Source organism: Lagenorhynchus albirostris, chromosome 2 (genome assembly GCF_949774975.1).
Source record: "Lagenorhynchus albirostris chromosome 2, mLagAlb1.1, whole genome shotgun sequence".
Lineage (NCBI taxonomy): Eukaryota > Metazoa > Chordata > Mammalia > Artiodactyla > Delphinidae > Lagenorhynchus > Lagenorhynchus albirostris.
The window spans coordinates 72,802,086-72,827,116 of NC_083096.1; the positions used below are offsets into that span (position 1 = coordinate 72,802,086).

Below are 25,031 nucleotides of genomic sequence, written 5' to 3' on the forward strand. Positions count from 1 at the left end.
TGAGGGGAGGGAGTAGGGTCAGAGAGGTCCAAAGTGGATCACTTGGCGATGAAACTGCGACGAGAGCTACGGGGATCTGGCTACTAGGGAAGTTGACTCACATGTTCTCTGGCTGGCTTTCTATCAGCTTCCTACCAACTATGTCTGTAAAGTACCCCTTGTAGAGCTCAGGTTATTGGTTGGGGGGCCCAGGTTAGGTGGCTGGAGATGCAGGTGCTAACGAGACACAAAAATAGAAGATAGTGAGTCCTTCCTTCAGAACAACAAAACACAGAATACTTGAGTTCCCTTTTAAAGTAATACGGAGGCAAGGATATATGTGTTTATAGCACAACTCAAATGCTTAAGGGCTAGCAGGATGCAAAGAATAGGAGTGGTCATCATTAGAGAGTTAACTGAGGAAGGCTTCCAGAAAGAGGGGAGTTTCCGGGCAGTTTTTAGGAGGATGGAACAGGAATTTGTAGGAAGCCTGTTGCAGGCTGGAGAAGAAGCCCCCACCCCCACCCTTCTTTCTTCTCTCTGCCTCCGGCAGGGCTTCCTGAAGTCACTAGCTAAGAATGTGGAGGGTAGGGACGCTCAGCCTGTGATGTTCTGGATCCCCTCCCCCATTACAGTTGGTAGCTTAGATGCTATGACTAGATTTGCATCTTCCTGCAGTTACCTCAGCTGAAGAAAAGGGTACCACCTCCCTGAGGTAGGAAAGGGATTGCAAAGAAGAGCAATGTGCTACTGTCAACGCACGTCAACTCAAGTTACCTCTGCTAGTCACTCATTTTATGGTTTAACCTCGGCAGTTTTAAAATCGAAGACTAGCTTTCTTCTGCCACCAAGTACTTTCCTAATGATTGTGTTATGAACTCAGGGAATTGAAACCACTAATTTAAAATCCACCTTAACAAAGTAAAGCAAAAAGGTGAATCTTCTGAGACAAACGACAAAACTTTTTTAAAGCAAAATGGAGACTTCTTGGATTGGCTTGTTATTCTGGGTTATTTGTCTTCTGGTTTGTCCTTTATTTGTGCCAACAATAAAAAACTGACTCGAATAACAATTCTATTTTTACGGAGTAGAAAGCAAGGTATGCCTTGCTTTAAGAAAACCCAGTCTTTTGAAAGTTTGTTTTTAAATTAGTATCATCACCTTCCAGAGGGTTCACTTCAGGACACGTTTACTTATCTTTCCAGGAAAACTTTAGGTAAAACAAGATATACCTGTAGAGTGATTTTTGGTTTACAAATAATTTAGTTATCACAGTGCCCTGTGAGAAGTGCAAAGCGTGATCTTCCTGTTTTACCAGCACGAAAGCTGACACTTAGAGGTGTTATGTGGCTTGTCCACTGTCACACAGTGGGCATGATGTAGGCAAGGAAGAAACCTCCTTCCATAGATGGAGGCCCTCTCCACTCCACCCTCCTAAGCCTTGGGCCTTATGACAGACGCTTATTCTTTACCTTGTGAATTCTAGGCTTTGCTTCTTGTTCCTTTGCTTTTGTGAAAACTGGGAAATGAATAAAAATATTCTTAGCCATCTTGTGGGCCTTATTACCAGAGCAGACCTTGAAGTACTTCTAGATGATTGTTGGTGAGGGTGTCGACTGTTTTCTCCCAGTCGAATGAATTTAGTCCTACCTGAGCCCCCTCTGGGTGCAAAGACCTGATATGCCAGAGAAACATGGTGAGGGACAAAGAATCATGCAACGTTAGTGTGAGAAAGGACGAGAGATAATGTGGTCCAGCCCCTTCATTGCAGGAGAGGAAGTCAAGGTGCTGAGAGGGGAAGACTGGACTTTGGTCAGGCCAATGTAAGCTCATGTTCCTGGCTCTGTCATTTAGCACCTGTGTTCTTGGGCAAACTATTTAACTTCTCTGAATCTCATTTTCTCATCTGTTAAGGAAAATAACAATGTCTACCTCACCAGGTTATTGTGAGGATTAAATGAATGCCTGTAACATATTAGGTGCTTGTTCTATATAATTTTCTTCTCCTTTTTCAAGGGTAAACAAAAAAATAGGGACAGATTTGGTCTAGAACCCAGATGTCTAGACTGTCAGTCCTGCCCTCTCACCACTTTGGCCTGTTCCCTCCCTGCTGCTATGGCAGCCTCCATGATCTCCATGATTTCCCTTTCTGTGTGCACCGCCACACCCCCAAACCACACACACACACACACACACACACACACACACACACACACACACACACACACGGAATTACACAGCTAGTGAATGGCAGCATTAGCACTGGTATCCAGGTCTCCTGGTCTCCTCTTTCTGTCCTGAAGCACATTATTTTTATCAAAGGTAGCAGTTTGGAGGATACTTAGACAAAAGCAAATGAATGTCAACTGATATAACAGCAATAGGTCATTTGCTTCCGAGGAGATCGGTGAGATGGTTGCGCCTGTATTAGATAACTCAAAATTTGTTTATTTTGTGCTGTGAGGCAGGATATGATGGCTTTAGCAGTAGCTTACTAATTATGTTTGACTTAGGGTCTCATAAATAACAAGAATAGCAATCATTTTTTGAGCATTGCTCTGTGCCAGACATTGTGCTAGAGACTTCACTTACATTACACCAGTTCTTACAACAGCCCTGCAGGACAGGTAGCTAGTATTCCAGTTTTGTGGATGAGAAAACTGAGGATCACAGAGAGCAGCTTTGCCTCGGTCACACAAATGATCAGAGACAGAGCCAGGACACACGCCCGTTCTAACTCCACACTCCCCCACGCCGCTCCTCAATATCAGTTTGAATTCCTGGGCATAGCCTGAGCGTTGAGCTTTTCCTGAGGCATGTGTGACAACTTGTAGACATCAGATGTGCATCTATACCTGTGCTGGTAGAGCCTGGGAGGCTAGTGGTTCTGAGTGAAGAGAAGGGTGCACAGCCAGAGTCGTGTGGCATTGTTCTCTGCTTAGCACTGCAGACGGCCGCCCCCAGAGCAGGGCTCACTGCTTCCTCACTGGGGCTCCAGAGATGCTGTGGCGCACCCTCATGGGCTCACAGTCCAGCAAACAAGGGAGAAAGGTCGGTGCCCATGTACGAAGTGCTTTGGCAGAAACGTGTAGCAGGTGCTGTGGGAAACAAAGGAGCGTGGGAGGAGTGACTCTGGGCAGATTTCTAGCTTCCTTTGACTGGTCTGAAGGGCACGAGGCCCTGCCATGGGAGAGAAGGCACAGTGCAGTACAGCTGTGGCCAGAGGAGGCCAGACCAGCACTGTCCAATAGAAATAGAGTGCAAGCCTCGAGTGTAACTGAAAATTTTCTAGTAGCCACATTAGAAATAGTAAAGAGAAACAGGTGAATTAATTTTAATGTGTATTTCATTTAACTCAATATATTCAAAATATGTTATTTCAACATGTAATCGATACAAGAATTATTAATATTTTACATTCTTTTTTTTTTGTACTTAGTCTCTGAAATCTTGTGTGTATTTTTTACTGACAGTGTCTCAGTTCAGACTAGTCACATTTCGGGTGCTCTGCGGCTTCCCTGTTACATAGTGCAGGGCCGGAAGGTACTCCTCATGTCGGCCTCCAGCAGCCACTCTCAGTGGTCTCTCTCTCTCCTGCCTTTGCTATTATATCCCAGCAGCTGGGCTCTCATTCAGGTACACATCATCTCTGCCCCACCTGTTCTCTGGGCCTCCAGCCTTAATCTCTTCTTGTCCACTCTACTCACTGCAGTCAGACCTGTCTTTTTTTTTTAAACATCTTTATTGGAGTATAATTGCTTTGCAATGGTGTGTTAGTTTCCGCTTTATAACAAAGTGAATCAGCTATACATATACATATATCCCCATATCTCTTCCCTCTTGCATATCCCTCCCTCTCACCCGCCCTATCCCACCCCTCTAGGTGGTCACAGAGCACCGAGCTGATCTCCCTGTGCTATGCGGCTGCTTCCCACTAGCTATCTATTTTACATTTGGTAGTGTATATATGTCCATGCCACTCTCTCTTTGTCCCAGCTTACCCTTCGCCCTCCCCGTATCCTCAAGTCCATTCTCTAGTAGGTCTGCGTCTTTATTTCCCGTCTTGCCCCTAGGTCCTTCATGACCTTTTTTTTTTAGATTCCATATATATATGTGTTAGCATACGGTATTTGTTTTTCTGTTTCTGACTTACTTCACTCTGTATGACAGATTCTAGGTCCATCCACCTCACTACAAATAATTTCGTTTCTTTTTATGGCTGAGTAATATTCCATTGTATATATGTGCCACATCTTTATCCATTCATCTGTCGATGGACACTTAGGTTGCTTCCATGTCCTGGCTATTGTAAATAGAGCTGCAATGAACATTGTGGTACATGACTCTTTTAGAATTATGGTTTTCTCAGGGTATATGCCCAGGAGTGGGATTGCTGGGTCGTATGGTAGTTCTATTTTTACTTTTTTAAGGAACTAGATCTGCTCCTGTTACTCCCTTCTAGAAAACCTTCAACAGCTCCCCTCTGTAAAGAATAAAATCCAGAACCTACCCTAACCTTTTCCTCTGTCCTTGTACTTCCTAACATGAATATGTTGTTTTAGTTTTGAAAACCTTTGATATACCCTATCTCATTTAATTCTCACAGCAGCTCTCTGAGATAGGTAGAGCAGGGCAGGTGAGTTATCCACATTTTTTAGGTGGAGAAACTGAGACTCAGTGAGTTTGAGAGAGTTTCCTAATGTCCACCAGCTGTTAAGTGGCAGAACCAGGACGAGAACCCATGTCTTTTCAGTTTTATCTCTTGTTCACTCCTCTTGTCTGGCCCTTTCCTCTTTTCTCCCCTGTGATGCACTGACAGCCTCACCAGATTCGCTGTGTTCTTGACCTCCTTCTGTGCCTCTGCTTATGCTGTTTCCTCCCCCTAGCATGTCCTTGCACAGCACAGCTTCCCATCAGAATTCCACCCTTCCCCAGGCTCTGGTTAAATGTCTCCTCTCTGATTCCTCCTTTGGCCATCCCCTCAACCAGATCTACTCTGTAGTTACCAACACATCCTAACATGCATTTTCTTGTTTAGTGAATGCTTCGCTGCTTTGTGTACAGAATTGGATTCTAGAGATCTGAGAGATGGAAGACTTTAGGAGCTTAACCAGTTCTTACAGCCAGGTTGATGTCACTCCCTGCTGTAAGTGCACGGAGAGGCTAACACCTTCCTACTTCATTTAGCCTTTGTTAAAACTGTGAAACTGTGGGTTTAACCCGAACATACATGCGTTGTGGAGGTTACTCAGAACACTTTTGATGGTAAGTATGTGCTTACGATATTTTGATGTCTGTAAAGTTCTTTTGTGTGTATTATCTGATTTCATCTTTCAACACATATTTATTTGAATGTCCACTATGTACTGTGTTCTGGAGCTGCTGCATGCTCTAGAGAATAAGAGACAATGACGTTTATCATTAAATGAGGAAAGTAGACATTAAACAATCAGGAAAACACCCAAATAACTAGTTACTCTTGAGTTAGACATTGCAAAGGGAAATTTCAAGGGAGACTCAGCTTCTTGGGTATCGGAGAGAGCTTCGCTGAGAAGAAGCATTTACGCTGAACCATGAAGAATGAGTGTGAGTTGGCCTGGCTGAGGTGGGAGAGAAGGCCCCTAGGTTTGGAGTATAGTGAGCAAGGTGGGGGGCAGCGGGGGAAGCACAAGAGATGAGAACCTGCCAGGCCATGCAGAGGATTTGGAACTTTATACAAGGACAGCGGGAAACCACGGAAGGGTGATGTGTGTTCTAAATTATCTTTTGAAGAAACCCCCCTGACTGTGTGTAGAGAATGGGTGAATTCTAAAGGAGTGGAGGCTGGAGGAGATGTGAGGAGACCAGTTGTTCTAGGTGAGAGGTGTCTTCCAACAGCGTGTGACAGGAAGGGGCAAAAGTAAGTGGATTCCAAAAATAATAGTAGGTAATATCAGTAGGAATTGGCGGTTGGTTAGATTTGAGGGGGTGTCAAAAATAACTCAGGTTTCTGGCATGAGTGACTGTGTGTGGCCCTGTTTCCTGAGGAGGAACTATTTGCTCAGGAGCCAGGGTCAGGCTTGGGCTGGGGAGATTGATTTCAGTGCGAACATTTTAGCTTCGAGGGATCCGTGATGGTGATTTGGTTCCGCCAGTCGCCCTTTGAGGAAAGTGGAATTACCCACATTTGTTACTGAGAAACTGAGACTTGGAGAGGTTGGGTGGTTTGCCTGAGACTACACAGTGAGGACAAGGCTGAGCCTGAGCTGGAGCCCATACTTTACCCCTAAAACTGTGCTTTCCAGACCATACCACATGGGCCGTGTGCTACCCTGTCAGCCTACCAGTTCTCTGCCTCCACACAACCCCGTCTGCCAAGTTGTCTGCCCTGATCGTCAAACAAGTCCCCAAGCCTCTTGTTCTCCAGGAGTCCTTCATGGAAGTGCAAAGGAGAGCTTTCCTGGCTCTGCCCTACCTAGAATTAGAACACACCAGGAGTCATCCCCACTTTTCCACGTATTGTTCACTCACTCAATCTTGTACTGTTCCGCTCACCCCTGACACATGTTGAGTGTAGGTCACCCAATCTGGACCTGGACAAGACTTCAGAAAACACAGTAGAGCCATTTGCATAGGACTTTACACTTCCAAAGAACTTAACAAATATTACCTCTTTGATCCTCACCTCAGCTCTGGGAGAAAGAAAGGACGTGTACATTACTTCAGCAAACATTTTGGAGCAGGTGCCCACCACGCACAAGACGCTTTGCTGGACCTTGGCCGGTGTTACAAGGATGAGTAAGATGCCGTCCTTGTTCTCAAGGGGTTTAAGGTCTACCAGGGAAGATAGATGATAGACTAAGAAGTTAAGGAACTTGTTTTGAGAGTTCCTCAAAGTTACTGTCCTCTAAATAAGGAATCACTTGGACTGCCTGTTGAAATAAAAATAGTATTCATACCACAGACCTGCTGAGTTGAACCCACAGGGTTAGAGCCTCAAGTAATGCATATGCTGCTCCTCAGCTAGTAAGTGATCCACTTGAGATGTGAGCCTCTTCTGGCTACATTGCCTACTTTCCCACTCCATTGTTCTGCCCTCTGCTTTTACAGATGAGAGAATTGACACGTGTAGAAGTCAAGTGGGTAGTGGCCCACAGTGAATTAGAGACAGAATTGGAATTAGCACCTGAATTTCCCTGATTTCCAAGCCCAATGCTTTTCTGCAACATCATTTAAAGTGTTAACTCTGCACTCTGGTTCTGATTGAAACCACTGCTTTTACTTGATCTGTACCCTTTTTTCCCTCTTAATGTCTTCAGTTATATAAGCTCTTAGGGAGCATTTATGTCATATTCTGTCAGCAAGGATTGTCTGCAAACTGGCCTCTTTTATTTACTATAGGGATGTGCTATGTGTCCAGCCTCAGACCATGGGGAAAATTCTACCCAGAGGCAGAATCCTTGGAAAGTTAGGGTGCCAGGAAGCTGCTTAAAGCTCCACCCTGGCAGATAAGGGAAACCAGACCAGTAGGACCAGGTCAGGGTTCAGTGAGTGTGGACTTTATCTAGAACTAAGGTCCTGGCAAGGTAGCTCTTTCCTGGTTACTACTCCTCGCTTTGGGCAGGGATTCAAGAACATTACTTTGCCCCAGACTCAAAACACCTAGGTCAGCCTGTGTATAGTGTACTTTTTATATCTATCTGTCTATCATATGTGTTCTATATCTTTATATACATGTATTGCATATATGTATTATGTATTTGTATCTCATGTATATATCATCATATATATTATATATGTGTGCACATGTAAGATGTATATATTATATGTGTGTTTGTATATGCGTGCATGTGTGTACATATGCATGTAAAAAAGAAAATAGAGAAAGCCCAGTAAAGACCAATTAGGTCTGCATACGGGCACAGGTCATATAGCTTTTTGTTTAGGAACACAGACCTTGAAGTCAGTTACTTAACCTCTGTTCACTCATCCGAGAATGGAGATGTACTACCTGCCTCACCAGGCTTTTGTGATGGTTAAATAAGATAATGTATGTCAAATGTTTAGCATGGTACCTGGTAGCTAGTAAGAACTTAAATAATTATTATCACAGAACAGGGATATTCTCGGCTTTTCCCTCATTTACACATTTGTGGTGGAGTGGGGCTGAGGATGAAGAGACCTCCCATTGGAAGGGGCTGATACCACCCAGCTTAAGCCAGTTGTCACCATATGAGACTAAAGCCCCAGTGATGCCAGAACTTCTGCCTTTTCAAGAGAAACCAGAAACCTGTATTTTTAAATATGAAATTGCCTGATTTTTAAATTTTTTAACAATTTTAAACACACATATATACATACATGTGTGTGTATACACACATATATACATATGTATATATGTGTGTACACACACACACACACACACACACACACACACACACACACAATACCATAGGCCAACAGCAGGGACTTGTGGGCTGGTACCAGTCTTCAGCTTTGCTGTCTGGAAGGTCACCAGAACTTTCCCTGCTTCCTCACACACCCTCTAGGCTAGGATGAGGAAGCTGTTTCACCATGTATTTGCAGAGCGCCCATCCTGTGTCTGGTGCTGGAGAGCATACCAGGAAGAACACCCTGTAACCATTGCCCTCTGGCAGAGAGGCAGGACTAACACAGCAGATGATAGGGAGCAGTGTAGGAAGGAGGAACATTTGTGAAAGAATGTGGGCTGCATTGTAAAGAAAAGGATGAGGAAATGGAAGATTTCTGGGAACTGATACGGAGTTTCTTTGAGGGTATATTAAGTGAGAAATCAAAGTGTAAAAGGTGTAGGATACTACCTGTTGTGGAAGCAAGAAAGGAAAATAAGAGTATTTATATGTGTTTGCTTAGTTTTTACAAGAAAAAACACAGAAAACCAAAAACAAATGAAAGTGGTTACTTGGTAAGGAGTGGGATGAAGGGACAGGGACACTTCTGAATATACCTTTTAAATTGCATTTTGAGTTTTCAACCATGTAAATGTTTGACAGATTCAAAAAATAAAATTAAATAAATAAGCCTGAAAAAGCAAACCCTAAAATTACAGACAAATATAAAAAGAAACCTAGGGACTTCCCTGACGGTACAGTGGTTAAGACTCCACGCTTCCATTGCAGGGGGCGCAGGTTCGGTCCCTGGTGGGAGACTAAGATCCCACATGCTGGATGGTGCAGCCAAAAAAGAAGTAACCTAAATGCATTTCAAATTGATAACATAAAGAAGAATTAATCCAAAGTAACTTTCACACACAGTACTGGCTGTATACCTTTAGTGGGATATGGTCTAAGGACGGAAAGAATTGCAAGGAAACGCTGAACTTTACTTAGTAAGTTTGCTGTTGCCAGTGTTACTGATGTAGTAACTCTGAAAACAGTATTTGGTGTATTACGGAAGAGAGCAAATGTATTTGCTCTCAACAGTAAATGTATTACTGTTGTTTGTGAACAAGGTTCTCACTATGGGAAAAGGAAGATAAAATATGGAGTTGGGGAAGATGAGGAAGAAGCCTGTAGTGTTGGAGTCGAACAAGATTTTATTGTGAACTCACAATTTCTTAATCAATTTATTTCCTGGCTCTGTCCATTGAAAGGGCCTAGAAGCAGTGACAGCTTAGCAGCAATGAGCATCTAGCATCCAGATCTTGTTTCTAAATACATTTCCTACTAAAAGGAACCAGGGCTCCTTAGAGAAATGTGTGAGTCAAAGTCTGACGTAGGGAAAATACAAGGTGAGCCTGGAGTATTTGTGTGTGTGCGCCAGAAAATAAGGGTGCACTCGAGGACAGATAGTGACACTTTAAAGGACACAGCTGGCCTGTAGAAGCTCCCACCAGCCAAACTGGGACAACTTTAACATTTTTTTAAAAGCAGCAATGGATTATAATGCATTGCATTGGGGGGAAAAAATTCATGAGTTCATAGCACTATTCCAGAAAAGGGACAAAATGACCTTCTTTACAAGTTTGCCTGCTAATAGATGTAGAAGGAATGATAGAATTCCTTCACCTCATCATGCTGCCCCTTCAACTTTAATGTATGTTTGAAAATTTTCCCAAAATGCCATTTTGCAGCCACCAGTGCAGTAAGTGGTTCAGGCCAGGATCATCAATGGATAGTAAAACTATTGGGTGGGAAGCTGTTGGACAACAGGATATTCACCAGTCTCAAAATATCACCCCACAGATTTCCCACTAATTCAAATGGGAAAATATACTTTTACCATTGAGAAATCTTAGGAGCACCAACTTATCTAAGTAATCAAACATAGGATCACCAGAAATGGGCAAGTTATGCTACATCACTTATCTAATATTATTTTAAAATGTTCAATCTGAATCTAATCCTGAGGAGACAGGCAGATCTGTTACAGGCCATTCAATAAGACAACTGGCCTGAACTCCTCTACATGTCAGTGTTAGGAGAGACTAAGAAAAGTGGGCAGGCAGGGGGTGATATTCTAGATTAAATGACTCTAAAAACCATGAATGAATGCAATTCTGAGATCTTTGACTGGATCGTGTATTGAGGCAGTTGGGGAACAACTATGTAGGAGATTAATGAAACAATTAGGGAAATTTGAATAGAGACTATATATTAGATAATATTATTATTTTTTGTTTTTATTTTTTGGCTGTGTAGGGTCTTCGTTGCTGTGCACGGGCTTTCTCTAGTTGCGGCGAGTGGGAGCTATTCTTCGTTGCAGTGCGAGGGCTTCTCATCGTCGTGGCTTCTCATCGTAGTGGCTTCTCTTGTTGCGGAGCACGGGCTCTAGGCACGTGGGCTTCAGTAGTTGTGGCTCGCGGGCTCCAGTAGTCGTGGCTTGCGGGCTCTAGAGTGCAGGCTCAGTAGTTGTGGCTCACGGGCCTAGTTACTTTGTGGCATGTGGGATCTTCCCAGACCAGGGATTGAACCCGTGTCCCCTGCATTGGCAGGAGGATTCTTAACCACTGCGCCACCAGGGAAGCCCTAGATAATATTATCATATCAAAGTTAAACTCATTGGGTGTGCTGATGGCATTGTGGTTATATAGAATTCCAAGGGTCTTGGGGGACATATGCTGAAATATTTAGGGGTAAAATGTCATGATGTGTGCAACTTTCAAATGGGAAAAAGTGTATAATCATAGAAAGATAAAGCAAGTGACAAATGTTGATTGGTGAATCTAGATGAAGGGTATATAGGTGTTCATCATGCTGTCTCTTCAACTTTAATAATAGGTTTGAAAATTTTCCCCAAAAATGTTGGGGTAAAAGAAATGTGAGCTGCAGTGGCCAGGGAATGCTTCATGGAATCAGTGCCGTTTGACCAGAGCCTTGAAAAAGGAGTAAAGGAGGGATAGAGAGGAGAAGGGATGGAGGGCTTCATAAAGCAGAGGTGAGAATGAGCACAGAATCTTTTAGGATCCAGTAGAGGTAAGGAAAAGTGAACAAGTAATAAGAGTGAATTTGAAAGGTACTCGGATCCACTTGATGAAAGGCCTTTAACACCAGGTAGATGCACGCACATCCGATCATATAGAGAGTAAGCAGGGAAATCATAGGTTCTTGACCGGGGGGGACCCAAAGAAATATTGTTTGGGAAAGTTAGTCCTTTGTGGTAGAATGCTGGAGGGACTGGAGAGTGAAAACAAGAGGTGTTTTTTGTTTTTTTTTTTAAGTCATCCAGACTTGAGGCAATGGACATGTGGCTTAAAGTGATGGATATCAGTGATAATGTAAAGGAAGGAGCAACTCTGGGAAAACATAAAAGGACTTACCAGTCTCCATAACTGACTGGATAAATATGGGGGTTACTGAGAAGTTGATTCAGAAGATCTATCTCAATGATGCCGTTTAGAGAGCCACAAATTTTGCAGAACTTCTCTACTCTCCTGGGCCTTCTCCATGCCCATCAAATTTAGGCTGATTGGAATCTGACCTCTGCTGCCCAGTTTTGATGGGAATATCATCAGGAAGAGGGAGAGCCCACCATTAAAGTCTTGATCTGCTGATACAGGCATTTCTTCCTCCTCTAATTCAGTGGTAGTTTTTCCTCCTTTAAGCTCTCAAAGAGAAAAAAAAATTTTTTTTGTATCTGTTAAAATTATACTTATGTTGTAATCCCCCATGTCCTCCACTGTCTCTGCCCTAGCCTGTGATTTTTTTTTTTTTTTTTTAGAGGAACTTTCAATGGCTGCTGAAATGATCCTTGTCTTTGCCCCTAACAGTCCTCTACAGCCAGGTACATAAACCTTGGCTTCATGTGCCTTGAGTTACGTTGAACAGCTCACAACCTAGCTCAAATGCAAAACCAAACCAGGTTAAGTTACCAGACCATTCCTTCTAAGCTTAAATGTGGGCATAGGAAACCAGTTTCCTGCAGAGTCAAGCAGAACAAGGCAAGGAGGAGGCCCAAGCTGTCCCAAGACAGAATGGTAAGGAGTAGTAGTAAGGAGGGAGAAGTGCAAGCCCATTCTGGGTAACCCAGGGGTGGGATGTTGTGGATCAAGCCGAAGACAGCAGATGAGCAGCTGGAATAAAAAGCATTTAATAGTTCATTCTGAGAATCCCTCACCGATGTGGGGAGTGGAGCTGTTGCCCTTCAGTGTTTATACTAAAGTTCTATATGTATACCTCATCCATTACCTGCAAGTGACTGTATCTTATTCATTTTTGTACCCCGTAGTGCCTGGCATAGTATGTAGTGCAGCGCTGTGCAACTGAACTTTGTGCAGCGATGGAAGTGTTTTATTCTGCACTGTCCTGTATGGTAGCCACTAGCCATAGTACAACTGAGAAACAGAATTTTAAAATTTAAATATCTACATGTGGCTAGTGGCTGTTGTATTAGATAGATAGCATGGGTCTGGAATCTAGGACTTCTTTTTTTTCCATTTTATTGAGGTATAATTGACACACAGCACTGCCTAAGTTTAAGATGTACAGCGTAGTGACCTGGCATCCATGTATTGCAAAATGATTACCACAGTACGTTTAGTTATCATGCATAGATTCTAGGACACTTATTAAATGATGAGCTAAGTTGAATCTTTACCTTGGATGAGGAGGTGGGGGGTGGCAGGGCATGATGGACTAGGGTAATTTGAAGAAAGCCAGAACTTCTGGAAGTTCACCTTCTTGTCTGGCTGACAGGTGTAGTAATGGGGAGTAGAGTAAGAAGAATATCTAGGAAGAAGGAACAGTATGGGCAAAGACAGGAGCCGGAAACCATGGCAAGAGAAAGAACAGTGAAGAGCAGGGACCAAAACTAGGACGGAGCATTCACTGTGTCAGGCACAGGTGGTGCTGATCAACAAGACCAGCCTGACTTCGTGGACCTTACAGCCCTATGGACAAGCGCGCAAGCAGCTCCACTGACAGTATGCAGTAAGGATAGGTACTGGGAGCTGTGGGAGCCAGCGGAGGGGCATCAGGCAGTACTTCCTTTTCGATGCTGTGCCTAATGGCTTCGCTTGAAGACAGGGTGACCTTTCTCCCAAGTACAATGGGGAAGCTCTAAAAGGTTTTAATCAGCAAAATGGCACAGGTAAATCTGCCTTTTAGTAAGGTGGTTCTACTGCATTGGCCAGTTTCCACCCCGGGTCCTTCTTAGCTTGATTGTGGTTTTTCTTTTAAACCAACCACCTCCAGTGTCTTGTCTGGTTTATGTCTTGTTTCGTTTTTCTTCCCTGCTTCCTCCTTTCCTGCGTCACTCTCTCCTGGGCCCCACGCTCTCTTCTTCCTTGATGTCCTTCTCTCTCTGATCCAAAGATCAGCCAGTAAAAAGCAGTCTCACCTGTCCAGGTAAGTGGGGTGCCAGGGTGAGGGGGGAAGAAGACCCCTCTTTTAAATTTAAAAGTTATTTATTTGTACTGTGTTGTATTTATTATTTGAATAGTTAGTACCTTCACATGACTCAGAATTTAAATGGTACGAACAAGAAGATAAGGAAAAGATTCCAACTCCATCCCTTTGCCCCGGCACAGTTTCCTTCCTCAGAGGCAACCAGTGATCTATGTTTTCTTTTGTACCCTTTCAGAGGTATTTTACACATTTTATATATATGTAAGCAAACATATAAACAAATCGTTCCTTCTCTTTTACCGTCTACATAATTCTGCATCTTCCTTTTTCCACTCAACAGCGTGTCTTGGAGACTATTCCTTATCATATGTAAAGAGCCCCCTCATTCTTTTATATGACTGAATACTGTGTCATTATATTGATATACTGCAGTTTATTTAACCAGTCACCCCTTATGAACACTTAGAGTCTTGGCAGTGTTTTGCCACTGCACACAGTGCTTACATGAAGCCCCTTCTACGTAGTCATTTGCTAGATACGAATAGGAGACACCCTCTGGAGGGGCAGCAACTATTGATTAGGAACTGGCAACTTGTACCCTTTTCTGAAAAGGAGAGGCATAGCAATGATCTGAGCTTCTCCTGTTCCTGCAGGGGCCCTATTATTCGATCTGGTTTGGTGATCCGTGGTACCTTGAGGTTGTAGGGCCTTAATAGTTTCTAAGCAGGGTGCCTCAAGCTGGCTGTAGGAATGGGGTTGCAATACTACCAGCAAACAGACCAGATTCCTGTTCTCCCATGGTACACACAAAATAAATGGAATTTCAGAGGCTTGGGTCATCATTGTACGCCTCCTTTCTAGAACAGGGTACAAGTTGCCAATTATCCAACAGGTAAAGTTGCCAATTACCCAACTAAAGGCCTAGTTACCCTCCTAGAGACACTTGTTTTGGAGAGGGACGAAGAGACGAAGCTAAAGTGAGAGAGAGTGTCTCTGATACAGCCACTGCAGTCCTCTGCTGTGTCCCTGCAGGCTTCTGTGTGTTTGTGACCCTCCCATCCTTGCCTTCCAGTCCCCCCTTCCTTACAAATCATCACCTAAAACTAACTAGCTGTTTGTTTTTTTCTTGTCTTTTTCTCGCATTCATTTTCTCTGCTGCCTCCGTTCTGTTCCATCAGCCCCATTGCAGCCTGGTAAGACCCAACAAGCATGTATATTTGTTCACACCCTGTTCTTGCTATTGTCTCTTTGTCTCCTGACTCCAGGAAGGGCTATTTCCCTTCACGCCTTGCTGGGTATTAAAGAGATCATGCTTGCCTTGCCAACCTAGGATTCCAGATAGGTGATGTTGCCAGTGGGGTAGATGTGGCTGATCTCCCACCAGATTGAGCGGGTTACAGGGTGAGAGGGTCGGTCTCTTGTTACCCAAGACTCAGGGCCCCTTTGACAGAGCTTCCTTCTGCTACAAGGCTGGTCCCTCCCTGCCCAATTCATTGTTGTGCTTTTCTTACTCTTTCTCCAGGTTAAGTAGCCTGTCTTTGGGAGATTCAGCACCTGAACGCAAGTCCCCTTCCCACCACCGCCAACCCTCCGACACCTCTGAGACAACAGGTAACCTTCTCGGGGCATTAACACGTAGACACAGAGGTGTTTACCCATACAGAGAGATCTGTATACCCCAGATGTAAAACAACTTAGCCTTTATATTGAGCTCATAATGTGTGCTAGGTATTGTGTTATATGTTTTATACAGATTACCTTATTCAGTCCTTTTATCACTTGTGGAAAGTAGATTTTATCATACCTATTTTATGGATGAAGAAACTGAGACACAGAGTGGTTAAAAAATTTGCCAAGTGTACAGGCTTGTAGGAGACAAAACCAGGACCTAAAACCCGTTGAGTTTTAACTCTAGAATTCATGCTTTCTCCATCACAGGAAGCAGTCACACATACCTGCACACGTGCACGATGTCTAGTACATGCCCACAGGGATAGAGTCAGTTAGGAGTTATAGTCTCTCTTTCTTTCTTCCTACGCTCTGCATATGGTTGTATGTGTGACAAACAGGGTTTTCTCTTGTCATTTATCCTTCCCTGGATTTTGACAAGGGGCCAGCCCTCAGTCACCCCACGTGAGTTACCCAGCTCTGCAGGATCAGCAAGCACTGGTGTCCCACCTGCTGTATTCATTGGACGTAATTTGATGGAAAACTTCCAGTCTCACTTAGGCTTCAATCCCAGGGCTGCTTCTCTGTAACACTAGCCTTCAGGCTGGAGTTGGCCATGCCCCTTCTTCGACCAGTCTCACCCAAACAGGCCTAAAAAGACAGACATACATAAGAGAGACGAACATCTCAGCACCTCAGAGAAAGGAATTTCTTGTATAGCATACAGAGTAGATGCCCGGGTTTTGTCGATCACTGAGGAAGGCAGGCATTGCAGTAGTGTGTGTGGGCAGGAAAAGTCTGGGGAACCTGGAAAGGCTTTCTGGAGGAAGAAACACACTGGGACCTCCCTGGGTTGGTCTTGGCTTGTGTGCACTGACTTTCTGAGGACAGTTCCTACCGAACTCCCTTCTTTCTCCTCCTTACCTCTCACCAGGTCTCGTTCAACGCTGTGTCATCATCCAAAAGGACCAGCATGGCTTCGGCTTCACAGTCAGCGGGGATCGCATTGTTCTGGTGCAGTCTGTGCGGCCTGGTGAGTGTTGCGTCCCTGCCACCTGCAGTGTACAGTTCTTACAAAGCCACCATGTATGTGACAGTGCCGTAGGACTTGAAGAACTTGCATGTGCTTTCTCTGGAGGCCTGGGCATCCTGAGGCATGAATGATTCATTCTAGAACTGGTTCCCCAGGGGCATCTGGGGAAGTCTCCACAATGCTAAGCTTCCAGGCAGAATTTCTAGGGATCACACTCCAGGCTTGTTTCCCCTGTTGGAAGTGTGAAAATGGCAGACTAGCCTTCAGGTCATCAGGCAGGTGCCTGATTGCCCTCCAGGGGAGCTCCTCGTCCTGGGTTGGAAGATGCCGTGGAGAAATCGAAGACCCGCTTTCTTCTTTCTCACCTTCATATGACCTTGCTCTGTGCACGAATGGTCACTGTGCTGCAGCAGTTCACAGTTGAGACAGGCACACTGGTCTAAATGTATTTGCAGATATATTAACACTAAGTAATAAATGACCTAAAGATGTGTGTTGGACAGTACGTGGGAGGAAAGGGTGTTTGTAAGTTTGTATTTGGGTAGTTGGTGGTTCGAAGCTAAGTATTTCCCTTCTGATCAGTTTAGGAAGCCTCCTTAGAAGAAAATAGGATTTCAGGAGTAGTTTGAAAGATGGCCATGGAAAACACATTGGCGGGATAGAAATTTGGTGGGAAGGGAGGGCATTATAAGCAAATCGATCGAGTAACCAGTGATGTGTGAAAAAGCTTCAGATATTTCAAAGCACTATCATATGTCAGGTGGTAGAATCATTGTTGTTAAGTGACCCAGACTGAAGAAGATGATCAGGAAGGAGATGGGAGTAGGGGAGAGTATGAAGCAAGTATCCCTAACACAAGCAAGTATCCGTAACAGGAGTGAACTTGAGTGTAGCCAGTGGGATTGGGCCTGGCAACGTGGTGCATCACAGGCTTGAAGAAGAGTACAAGGAAAGGGGTAGGGGGCAGGCCAGCATTTTCCCACTAAGAACAGTGCAAAATGGGAAGGAAATATACTTACATAATTTGGGAGAAATATTTGGGATTTATTTAATGGGAAAAGTGAAAAGAGTATTTCAAATTTATGACCAAAATGAGGTATGTGGATCATACAGGGATATAAATAATTATAGCTCCTTATGTTTGGTAGTTAACTTTTGTCAGTGAGAGGTTTGTTTTTCATATCCTAGGGTAGAGCTCTGAAAAGATACTTTTATTCTTTGCTTCCATATTCTCTCAAGGTTCCTGGACTAGGGTGAGACAGAGCAAGTGGGACTGCCAGTAACTTGTACTTTGCCTCTATGGTCTGTTTGATACAAAAAGTATGGGGACCCCCTCCAGTGAAGTGTGAGTTCAGCACTCTTCCAATTTTGCCTCCTCTCAGACCTGGAGAGGAAAGAACAAAATGATGGCTTGCAGTAAAATACGAGTTTTGGAAAATCTGTGTATGTATGAGTACTTCGGGCAGGAGAGAAGAAGAGACTTCATTTGGATTGGCATTGAAATCACAAGAGCAACAAAGCAGTTGTTGTCTTTTCCAGATTTTAGGCTTCTCAGTTCACTGTTTCTCAAAGTGTAGTCTGTGTTCTGCCTACATCAGAATCACCTAGGCCCTTAGGATGATTGAAATCCTCATTCCGGGGCCCAGTCCCAGAAGTACTGAATCACTTGCTAGCAAGGGGGTCAAGGAATATGCTTTTTAACAAGTTCTTCTGGTGAGTCTCATGCTTACTGAAGTTTAGAACTTCTGCTCTAATTCCGTTACTCTGAAAAGTTTAATTTCTTTTAATCCCTAAGTTATTAGAAGTCACCTCATGTGTTTCATACATTCAGGCAAAATAGTTCTTTCCTCTCCACCTTTAGTTTCTAGATGACAGTGTAAAAGAGAGTTTTCAAGCTACTTGCAAGTACTTTTCCATAAATAGCACACTTAAGATGAGGGTAGTCTGGGTCCCAATACTGAAAAGCCAAATTGGAATGTAGTCATCACTGTAATTTCTCTTTTCAGACTAGAAACATCTAGATGTGCTTTGTCGGAGTTTTGTTTTGATCAGATGAATGCAACTTACAGATTTAAGGATCATCTTGGGGCAGATTTACAAGAAACATAATTTTTATGCTTCTCGTGAACTTCTTTCTTTCTTTTTTTTTTTAATAAGCTTTCTGAATGAACGTATTTTAAATATTTATTTATTTATTTATTTAGCTGCATCGGGTCTTAGTTGCATTACGCGGGAACTTCCATTGCAGCTCGCAGGCTCTTCGTTGTGGCACACAAGCTTCTCTCTAGTTGTGACGTGCAGGCTCCAGAGCACTCAGCCTCAGTAGTTGCGGTGCACAGGCTCAGTAGATGAGGCATGCGGGCTCAGTAGTTGTGGCACGTGGGCTGTCTAGTTGAGGCAGACGGGCTCAGTAGTTGTGGCACGTGGACTGTCTAGTTGAGGCACGTGGGCTCGGTAGTTGTGGTGCGTGAGCTTAGTTGCCCCGTGGCATGTGGGATCTTAGTTCCCCACCCAGGGATCGAACCCGAGTCCCCTGCATTGGAAGGTGGATTCTTTACCACTGGACCCCCAGGGGAGTCCCTCATGAACTTATCTCATCATTAGTGTTTCTTATGCTTCCTGGGTATAACTTAAACTAGGACTCTAACTTATTTAAAACTACATTTGGCCTTCCATATCCGCGAGTTTCGCATCTGAGAATTCTGCATCCGTGGATTCAACCAGCTGCAGATTGAAATTTCCATCTGCAGTTGGTTGAGTCCACAGATGCGAAACCTGCAGGTGTGTACAACTCCATTTTAAGTAAGGGACTTGAACATCTGCAGATTTTGATATCTGTGGGAGGTACTAGAACTAATCCCCGGTGGATACTGAGGGATGACTGTACGTGGTGATCAAAACCACTGCAGCTCCAGAACAATTTTTTAACAGAAAATAAAGCAGTGATCATTATCATCCTTAATGCTAGGAACCCCCATAATATCCTTGTGAACTTCTCAGGGCTTAGGGACCACAGTTTGAAAACGCTTGTGTAATCCTTTTCTCATATTCCTCTTAAAAATGATTATTACTTCAGCAATTATTTAATACAGTGAACTCGTTCTTCCCACTGGATAATAGAAATAACTCTTATTTGACCTTGGAACATCTAGACACATTCAAATAAAGCACACATTACTCTCCCCAGAGCATGGCCCTGCCTCTCTGCCACCTTGGCCTGGCTCTCAGAGGAGAAGTCTGGCTTCTGAGCCAGGTGGAGGAAAGAGCAAGAGATGTGTCCTTGTACAGTCCAGTCCAGCTCAAAGGTAGTTGTGTCACTGGAGCAGAATAGGATGTACACCCAGCATTTGAGGCACTTAACACAGAGAGGTGAGAAGAGATTTGAGGGGGAAGGTGACCTGACAGGGTTGTTGGTGTAGATTCAGCCACCTCTGGAAAGGTCGTGGGGCTCTGCTGACCAGGCCTTCTCCTTCCTCACAGGAGGTGCAGCCATGAAAGCCGGTGTGAAAGAGGGCGACCGGATCATCAAAGTGAGTGACCTTCCCTCTCCGCCCCAGAGGAGGGGGTGCAGCGTCACTTCTGGCCTTGGCCATCCTCCACACTTCCGTTTTCGTACCAGCTGTCATCAGCCACTGAGTAGGGGGGTGGTACCATGAGAGTGAGTAGTATAATGTGACAGAGACTGGGGACTAAGATAGCTGGGTTCCATATTCTAGGCCCTTCTTGACTCTGACCAAGCTTCTGTAATGTTTTACTATGCTAGAGAACATTGATAAATGGCTCCCTAAAGGAGTGACGATTGACCACTGACCAGGAGAAGGATCCCCTGGGCTTCCACTGCCATTACTCAATAATGTCGTTTGTCTCCCAACAGGTGAACGGCACCATGGTGACCAATAGCTCACATCTGGAAGTGGTGAAGCTTATCAAATGTGAGTTGGGGAGAGCTGACAGTGAAAGAAATTAGGGGATCAGATGGGGCACGGGTGGAAGCAGGCCTGTTGCCCCAGGAGGCTTCCTTTGTAGACGTGCGAGGCAGCCGAAGTCTTTCTTCTTGGCCTGATCATCGTAGACTACCACAGTTCCCCACTGTCATTTCAAGTGGAGACACTATTAGTCTCTCATCCGACATCTTTATTTTTCCACCCATCTTTGCCCTACGTTTTAGATCATATTCTACTAAGACCAGGTCTCACTCAGATACCACTCACTCCCCTCTCCCAGTCCCAGGAAACAAGGGACTGGGCAGGCAGCTCCCACATAGTTACGAGTGGGATTTTGGTTGAGGTCTCTGCATGAGGAAAGGGAAGGAAGGGATACTTGTGTTGATGCAGGATGGAAGGACAGGAATTAGAGGACAGGTGGGGCATTAAAAGTGAGGAGAACTTTACCTGCAGAATTATAAGCTTAATGGAAGGAGAAGGGAGAACCCCCTCCTTTATACCTTGAATGTCTGCTATTGAGAACAATACCACTTGAGCAAGCCTCTCTTTGCCTTCCTCCAGCTGGTGCCTATGTTGCACTGACCCTCCTGGGCTCTTCACCCTCGTCCATTGGTGTCTCTGGGCCCCAGCAGGACCCAGTCCCAGCAGGAGCTCCCCGAGTCACCCCTGTGATCCCACCACCACCGCCCCCTCCACCTCTGCCACCTCCACAGCGCATCACAGGACCCAAACCTCTGCAGGTAATGGTCTGCCTACTCCTCTCCTCATTCTGGTGTCCCTTTGAAGAGCTCCCCATTGGAATGAAAGCAGGTTAAATCAAATGGCAGGCTGGCAGAAAGAGACAAGCCAAAGAGCTGTATGAAGGCCATCAAAAAGTAGAGCAAAATGAGAACTGCATTAAAGGGGTGTTCCATGCCTTAGTGTCCTCTTTCCATGTAAGTGCATATGCACTTTATCAGATAGCAGCATGCAGTGTGTTTCCTGTGTGTGTGCAAGACTCTAAGGAGGCCCTTTGAGAGTTCTCCTCCCCGTCGGGGAGAAGGTGCACACCTCCAGCCATGGTCAGAGGCATCTGTAAAGACTGTTGCCAGTCATTGTTACAAGGGTATGGAATAAGTCAAGGAGTAGGGGAAAAGGCTTCCTGGGGAGAAAGGCTGCTTGGAGGAATGAAATATGGAGCCTAGTCTGTAGGGGAGAGAGTCAGGAAAGGACAAGAATAGTAGGGAGAGAACCCAAGGACCAGGATAACCTGTGTGAGGAGTTAAAAGAGGACAGGAGGCAGATAGGAATAGGGAACAGGATTTTCTGGTTGGAAAGAAGACCGACCAGCAAGTCCTGGGAGACTTCAGAGAGCAATTGATAACAGATGTGATTACAGCCAGGGTTTCTAGGAAATTAGGAATGAAATCAAAATCAGATTTTATGTTTACTGAATTTCAGTCAGATACTGAGTGTTATACAAAACATTCTTACGACCCAGGCTCTACTCTCATAGCTTTCCTTGACCAGGAATCAGCTAGTAGACGAGAATAAAAGCTATTGATCTGGTCCCCAATTCTCACTACTGTCATATTTTCCATTCTTAGGATCCTGAATTTCAAAAACATGCCACCCAGATCCTTAGGAATATGCTGAGGCAGGAGGAAAAAGAGTTACAGGTAAGGTCGCTGCTGAGGGTAGATTGGCCATTGCCTTAATGAAATAATACTTTATCAGAGCAATCTGCCAATGTGTACAACTTAATTTGCAGGCCATATCCTATCACAATAAAACCTTAAAAAGTCAAACTTCAGGCCTACTAAAGAATTGTCATAGGCCAGTGGAATTTGTTAAAGCAGAATTTGATGGATAGAGTGAATAGGGTAATAGAGCTTATTATGGTAATAGATTAGAATGGTGACTATGTAGAGAAAATACAAACAAGTGATGAGACAGGTAGAATAAAATGAGGGAACATGAGAACTGAGGAAAATCAGTTGGAATTGATCTTAGAGGTTCTGGGAAGGGAAGGATAAGAGGGAAGGAAGGTGGGGATGGGGGGTGAATGCCAGGCCAGGCTGATGGAGGAGGGGATGCAGAGAGATTTCCAGGCCTGGGGAATGATGCACAGGGAGAACAGGAAGAAGATTAATTTGGCTGGACGGGAATAACCAGATTCCTATAACAGCCATGGCTTACAATGGGCTCCTTGCCCCTTCATTTCAATTCAACAAATTTCTAAGTTCCCACTGTATGTAAAGCATTGCTTTAGTTCCTACAGTATACAGAGATTAAAATGATTAGACAGTTCTTGCCCTCAACATGTTTACAATCTCATGGGGAAAATTCACATTACGGTAAGAGAGTGGGAGGAACAAAGAGCTTGCAATAAGAGAACAAAGAAGAGAGCAGTTAATTAATAATGGGAAATGTGAGGGAAACTTCCCTGAGAAGATTGTATTTCAGCTGGGCCTTGAAGGATAGGGCTTCAGTAGGCAAAAGAGATGAGGAAGAGAATGCTGGTAAATGGACAGCATAGGTCAAAGGCACCAAGACATGAAAATATACTCATTTATTTAACAAACATTGAGTTCCTGCTGTGTGCCAGGTACTGTGTGTGTGCTGCAGTGGAGGCATGGGCCAGTGCTAGGCACAAAGGTTAGAATGGTTATAAAGATAAGTGAGAGATGAATCTTTCCCTTAAGGAGTTTATAATCCAGTAGAATATCAATGGATGAATGAAGATAAAGTTATACTGCACTATAATAAGTGCTGATACTTGCATTTTGATGCAAGTCATAGAATAATCAAGATAGTGTGGTACTGGTATAAAGATAGACCTATAGATCAGTAGCATAGAATTCAGAGTCCAGAGATTAATCCATACATCTGTGGTCAGTTGGTTTTTGACAGTGTCAAGATAGTTCAGTGGAGAAAGAATGGTCTTTTCAACAAATGGTTCTGGGACAACAGGATATCTATATGCAGAGAATGAATTTGAACTCTTACCTCACACAATAAACAAAATTTAACTCAAAATGGATCAAAGGGCCTTCCCTGGTGGCCCAGTGGTTGAGAGTCCGCCTGCTGATGCAGGGGACACGGGTTCGTGCCCCGGTCCGGGAAGATCCCACATGCCGCGGAGCAGCTGGGCCCGTGAGCCATGGCCGCTGAGCCTGCACGTCCAGAGCCTGTGCTCCACAACGGGAGAGGCCACAGCAGTGAGAGGCCCGTGTACTGCAAAAAAAAAAAAAAAGGATCAAAGACTTAAATGTAAGAGCTAAAACTATTTTTAAAAACTATAAGACTCTTAGAAGAAAACATAGGTATAAATCTTTATGACCTTGGATGAGGCAATGGTTTCTAGGCTGTGACACCAAAAGCATAAACAACCCCCCCAAAAAGATAAATTAGACTTCATCAAAATTAAAAACTTTTATCCATCAAAGGACACTGTCAAGAAAATAAAAAGACAACCACAGAATAGGAGAAAATATTTGCAGCACATATATCTGATAAGGATCTAGTACCAGAATATGTAATAGACGCTTAAAACTCAACCCAATTTAAAAGTTAGCAGAGAATTTGAATACACAGTCCAATAAAGAAGACATACAAATGGCCAATAAGCACATGAAAAGATGCTTAATATCATTAGTCATTAGGGAGAGGCTAACCAGAACTACGAGATACCACTGCACACGCACTAGGATGGCTAGAGCCAAAATAGCAGTTATTGGTGAGCATGTGGAGAAGTTGGAGAAATGTTTGTTTATATTTTGTCTACATATCCGCTCTCCTAATCTACTCCCACCGTAGTGCAGCCAGTTTGGCAATTCTTCAAAATATTAAACGTACAATCTGTCAATTCCACACCAAAGTATATACCCAAGAGAGTTCAAAGCATAAAACCTGTACATAAACATTCATAATAGCATTGCTTAATTGCATAATGGCCAAGAAGTGGAAACAAAATTCCCATTAACTGATGAGTAGATAAACCAAATGTGTTGTATCCATAAAGAGGGATATTATTCAGCCATAAAAAGGAATGAAGTACTGATACATGCTTTAACATGGAAGACCCCTGAAAACAGACTAAGTGAAAGAAGCCAGACACAAAAGGCCACATATTGTCTGATTCCATCTGTGTGGAAGTCCAGAATAGGTAAATCCATAAAAACAGCAAGTAAATTAGTGGTTGCCAGGAGGTGGAGGAAGGGGAAATTGGGAGTGACTGCTTTCTTGTTGGGTTGATAGAAATGTTCTGGAATTAGATAGTGGGGATGTTTGTACAACTCTGTGAATACTAAAAACCACTGAATTGTATACTTTTTTTTTTTTAATATTTATTTATTTTCTTTATTTTTTTGGCTACGTCGGGTCTTAGTTGCGGCCTGCGGGATCTTTTTCGTTGCCGTGTGTCGGCTCTTGCTTTTGGTGCGCGGGCTTAGTCGCCCCGTGGCATGTGGGATCTTAGTTCCCCGACCAGGGATCAAACCCGAGTCCCCTGCCTTGGAAGGCGGATTCTTTACCACTGGACCACCAGGGATGTCCCCTAAATTGTATACTTTAAAATGACGAAGTTTATGTTATGTTAATTATATGTCGATAATAATTTTTAAA

General features: G+C 43.9%; 1 protein-coding gene across 18 annotated transcripts in view; it reads left to right on the forward strand.

Moving 5' to 3' along the window:
• Positions 1 to 25,031, forward strand: part of ARHGEF11 (Rho guanine nucleotide exchange factor 11) — a 112,670-nt gene that overhangs the window by 48,387 nt on the left and 39,252 nt on the right. For all 18 annotated transcript variants that reach the window (XM_060135707.1, XM_060135768.1, XM_060135748.1 and 15 more), the window contains 6 exons: positions 15,304 to 15,392; positions 16,384 to 16,482; positions 19,963 to 20,012; positions 20,357 to 20,414; positions 20,988 to 21,166; positions 22,013 to 22,084. In XM_060135707.1, the coding sequence (XP_059991690.1) occupies positions 15,304 to 15,392; positions 16,384 to 16,482; positions 19,963 to 20,012; positions 20,357 to 20,414; positions 20,988 to 21,166; positions 22,013 to 22,084 (547 nt within the window). The remainder of the gene's footprint in view (positions 1 to 15,303; positions 15,393 to 16,383; positions 16,483 to 19,962; positions 20,013 to 20,356; positions 20,415 to 20,987; positions 21,167 to 22,012; positions 22,085 to 25,031) is intronic.